Source organism: Arachis ipaensis, chromosome B09 (genome assembly GCF_000816755.2).
Source record: "Arachis ipaensis cultivar K30076 chromosome B09, Araip1.1, whole genome shotgun sequence".
Classification (NCBI taxonomy): domain Eukaryota; kingdom Viridiplantae; phylum Streptophyta; class Magnoliopsida; order Fabales; family Fabaceae; genus Arachis; species Arachis ipaensis.
The window spans coordinates 115,184,381-115,189,419 of record NC_029793.2 but is presented as its reverse complement, the minus strand read 5'-3'; the positions used below and the strand labels follow the sequence as shown (position 1 = coordinate 115,189,419).

Genomic DNA, 5,039 nt, shown 5'->3' with positions numbered 1-5,039 from the left:
TTTCCCTGCAGACAATTCCTAGATACGTGCCCTGGTAGACCATACTTGTAACATACACCCAAGCCAAAGCGGCACGGTCTGTCCGAATGGTAGCAACAACACTTCTGACATGTCAGCTCTTTTGAAGTATCCCTTGTTTGTTTTTCTCTGCCATCTCCTTGGTAATCATCATTCATTCCAACCTGGTTCTGACCATAAGGATATGGTTGAGCATATCCTCTTTGTTTGAATTCTTGGCCCCTTGGTGCCAAATTCTAATTTGGTCTCTTCGGTGGAATTTCCAATTATTGTTCTCTGTCACGGCGACCCTTCTCACACATTCTTCAGCAACCCGACTCTTGTTCACAAGTTCTGAAAATACACTAATCTCCATTGGCCCACCTCAGCTCAGAATATCACTCCGAAGTCCTCCCTCATACTTAATACATTTTCACTCAGCGAAATCCTCTGGAGCACCTTCATAGATTCGGGTAAATTGGCATAATTCTTCAAATCGATTCGTATACTCAGCAACCGACATTTGCCCCTGTTTTAACTGCAGCAGTTCAAGCTCCTTAGCATTCCTAACTGAATTAGGAAAGTATTTTCGATGGAACTCAGTCTGGAACACCTCCTATGATATCGCAATGTTGTCTGGTTGTAAAATACGTCGTGTTCCCTGCCACCAGTATTGAGCTTCACCTTGTAACTGGTAGGTCGCAAACTCTACCCACTGTTCCTCGGAAACCCGATGAGCTTGCAGATCCCGCTCCATTGCTTGGAGCCAGTTGTCGACCTCTGTGGGGTTCGTAGTTCCCCCAAAGGTCGGAGGATACACCTTCAAGAAGGCAGCAAGTGTCATCGACCCGTCATCCCCATTATTACCATTTTCATGATTCGCCTGATTTCCTAGCGCTTCGACTGTCGCCTGCATAGCCGTAGCCATGTTTCCCAGGGCAATCATAAAGTCCATGGGGTTGTCCCCGGCCGTTTTAGGATTTACATTTCCTAATCTACCTCTTCCTCGCTTGTGACCGCGCTCACGAGATGCCATTTGGTTCTTGTTCACACCAAACAAGTGATATCAAGGTGATCAATCTCAATATCGTAAGTCTAGTGATTCAAAATCCCAAATGCATGCTCATGAGCATTCATGCTATATATATTAGTTAGATATCCTAATCAGCATTTATAGACACTCAGAGTACGCCTAGAAGCATAGTCAGTCCGTCCCTCAGGCTCTAAAGGAACGAACTGCTCTGATATCATAATGTAACATGTAACACCCTAATATTCAAATCCTTATGCTCGAGTCATAAGTCAATGATATTACGGTGGTATGACTCTCAGGTGGATTTTTAATATATAAATATAGGTAATTTCGAAAAGAGTATTAATCGAGAAGCCTGAAAAGAGTAGAAATAAAATCGCGAAGATGTATCACTCACGTTTCGACAACAAAAGATAAATCGTGAAGCCGAAAACGATATACGAACAAGGCGTAGAGGAGATTAAGAGATAGATAACAGATAGATATATATAACATAAGTAAATAGCCACTAGTCGCGACCCGCGAAGTTTAGGCCGGCTAGGGTACAGTATGAAAGTAGATGACAATAGTATATCCTAATCTATAAGGGGTGAGATCGGAGGCTTAAAAGTATGAGGTTTGGCTTTAAAAACTCAAAAATCAACTTTGGCATGAAAATAGGGCCACGCGTACGCGCACTCCACGCGCACGTGTGGATGGCCAAAAACTCATCGACGCGCAAGCGTCATACGCGCGAACGCGCGGGTTGAAAAATATCCAAACGGCGCGCAAGCGTCAGCCACGCATATGCGTGGGTGCTCTTGCGCCCAGGCACAAAACTGGCACGACCCTAGCACAACTCTCTGGAAAATAGCTGGGCATTTGGTACAGCGCATCGACGCGCCCGCGCACACCATGCGCACGCGTGGATGGTGCTTTCAGACAGATCTCAGCCGGTACTGCCAGTCAAAATTCCACTGCGCGCTTTTACGCAGAAAACTATGTTTTTCGACTCGGAAAAATTCACTGAATCCAAATATCATATTTGAATTATCAAATTCCAATTGCAAAATCTTCCAACCATATTCGCTCTTATTTAACTTATTATTTAATTAATTTCGGTTAGACCGGGTATTACATTCTACCCCCTTAACAGAAATTTTTGCCCTCGAAAATTCCATCCATCACTGCGAGTACGCGAGCGTAGTCTGCCTCTATATCCAATGCATAACAGTCCCAAGGTCCTTTTATTCTGCGCGCTTCCGTTGCCGCGCTCTGATTTCTCTATATTCGAGGTTCTCGGTCATTTGTCCAACGCCGACCAATAGTCTCATTCCTTACTTTTATCGTCTCATCAACTCACCAGAGTTCCCAGATGATGGCTTTGACATCGCCCACCAGTCATTCCACTCTGAGGTTGCTTTCCGTTAAAGGCCTACCTAATCACTTATGCTCACCAAACCTTCTATTAAGATAACTTAGGGTTATCTAGAACAGATCATAATTTTTCATTCGACCATGTATTATGAGTGAATACCAGCCTTCAGTATTATCTAAAGTGGTAAAGAATTGAGTTATCAGTTTTCTTATTACCTCAGGTACGAAAATCAGACCTGGCAGTCTCCCGGTCCTTCCGATGTGGGCAATCTCTGACTAAATGTCCTAGGTTTCCGCAACTGTAACACAAACCCGAACCATAACGACACGGTCTATTTAGGTGATGACCTCCACATCTCTGACAGCTCAAAACATCTGAAACAACCACTATTTGCTTTTCCCTACCTTTTCCTTGGGAATTCTTATTTGTCGCAAGGTCATTTCGCCTTTGGGGAAGACGTTGTGGGTATCCTCTTCTCTTAAACTCTTGACCCCTTGTTGGGTATTCCTGATTGTGCTCTCTGCGGTGGGACTCCTGACGGTCATTCTTCGTCTCAACAGCCTTCCTCACACATTCTTCAGCAATATGGCTCTTGTTCACAAGTTCGGAGAAGACCCTAATCTCCATCGGTCCAACGGAGCTCAGGCTTCATCAATTCATCTCATCAAGAACAGCCCTCAACCTCCACCGACACCAACATGAGGGGCCTCTCAGTTGTACAAACACAAGATGATTTGAATTAATAATATTTTCAATATTAATACTGCTACTTTGGAAAATAAAGGATTTAATTATATTACTCCTAATTATTTGATTTGGATATTTTATTGAAAATAATTTGTGAAATTGGTGAGCAAATAGTATTTTCTATATATAATTAGCGTTGGATTTAAATTGGGTTTCAATTACTATATTACTCTTACTTTTATTTGAAATTACAAGAGTAACCCTAACCCTAATTTTCAAAAATGAAACCCTAACCCAGTGACCCGTTACCCGACCCGGTTCCCTCCACCCACACTCAACAGCAGCAGCTGCTGCCCCCTCTACCCTAGACACCCACACGCAGAGGCAAAAGGAAAACCACGCCTGTTGCTTTCATGGAGAATAGAACCAGAGAGAAAGGGGTCTGAGAAGAGGGAGATCTGGAGGGAGGAACGGCGTCGCCACCACGCCTTGCTGCCACGCTACCATGTCCTGCCATCGGATCCATCCCGCTGATGCCACCAGCGCCGAAGAAGAGGGGTGACTCGCGAGTGAGAGGGGAGCGAGAGCTTGTCGCCGTTGCCCTTGTCGCCGGGAAAGGAGGGCGCCATCGGCGCCGTTCAGGGTAGAAGGAAGAGTCGTGCGAGGGGCAGAGGAGGAAGGAGCCTCTGTCGCACCGCCACCGCGCCGTTGTCGTCGCTGGAGAAGCTTCGTGCAACGCCGTCGCTCCCTGGTGCCACTGAAGAAGCCGCCGACGTTCGTGCCTCCCGCCACCGTCAGCTGTGTCATCACCGAACCTTGCCTCGCCGCCGTTGACCTCCTCGTAGTCCACTGCCGCCGATTGAGCACCACGGAGGACGGAGAGCGCGCTCGATGAGTGAGAAGGGATGGAGGCTGGGCTGGGAGTCCAACCACTGTGTCCAGCCACCGTTTGTGTCGCCGGCGCTGCCTCTGCCGGAGCTGCCTCTGCCGGAGCTGCCTCTGCCGGAGCTGCCGTTGTCAGAAAGGGGTTTTGGACCGCCGGGAGTGGTTCTGTGACCTTCCGGAGCACCGTCGGAGCTTCTGGCTGCCCTTGCCGTCGCCGAAAAAGTCTATCGATAAGGGTCTTAAGTTGGTTCTCCTTTCCGTTGAGTTTCTGGAAACCTCACTGTCACTGCATATGGTTCAGGTCATCGCTGTCGCTTGAGGTGGCTGCCGGGCTGCCGCCAAACCGGCTCGGAGACCTCCGCTGCTTCGGTTCAGCCGTTTCTTCTTCGGTTCGGTAAGCGTTTAGATTTGAAAGCCTTTTAGTTACCGTTCTGTTATCATACGCTGAGGTTTGTGGCGTTAATTGCTATAGGATTGAGTTTCGGTTGTTGTATGTTGCGATTCGAGTTGTTGAGACTGTTGCGAAAGTGGCTTGGAGCTGAGGTTTTGGTTGCCGTCAGTTCGGGTTGAGGCGGAAAGGACTCTATGAGATATTGGATTATAGAATTGCGTTTTGAGGTAGGGACGCTTTCCAAAAATTATGTTTTGTGTATTGGAATTATTACATATGGATACTGGTGCGAGATATTGTGTTTTTGGTGATTGTATCTGCCTTATGTATTATTTGATTGACTCGAATGACTATGGATGTTGGTTTGGCTGAATTGTTGTGCGGCTTTGTGAAATGTAATGTCTGAAGTTGATTCTTTAAAGATTTGAATCTTTGGGAGCGGTATTGCGGTTTAAAGTTTCAAACAGGCTCATATTTTAGTATTAAATAATATAAGTGTCGTCGTAATGTCCAAGCTATCAGAGTCGCGCAGCCGGAAGTGCGAGCTTTGGTAGTTAGGGTGTTACATTATGGTATCAGAGCCTGGTTTCGATCCAGGGACCTGTGGGTTATGGGCCCACCACGCTTCCGCAGAGCTTTACACCTAGGATGTAAAACGGAGGTGGCAAGGCGCTACGACCTCTAAAATA

At 46.5% G+C, this 5,039-nt stretch overlaps 1 protein-coding gene across 1 annotated transcript; it reads right to left on the bottom strand.

Moving 5' to 3' along the window:
* Positions 3,439–4,093, bottom strand: LOC110266916. Its single transcript, XM_021111981.1, has 2 exons — positions 3,679–4,093; positions 3,439–3,634 (listed from the first exon to the last, which is right to left on the bottom strand). Exons 1-2 carry the CDS (start codon positions 3,879–3,881, stop codon positions 3,439–3,441), a joined length of 399 nt encoding a protein of 132 aa, XP_020967640.1. The 5' UTR covers positions 3,882–4,093.

Bases quoted from the DNA above. Each gene is read 5' to 3' on its own strand.
- LOC110266916 (XM_021111981.1), bottom strand. From the start codon at position 3,881: ATGACACAGCTGACGGTGGCGGGAGGCACGAACGTCGGCGGCTTCTTC. The intron at 3,635-3,678 runs AGGGCAACGGCG...CACTCGCGAGTC, and splicing joins GCCCTCCTTTCCCGGCGACA to ACCCCTCTTCTTCGGCGCTG.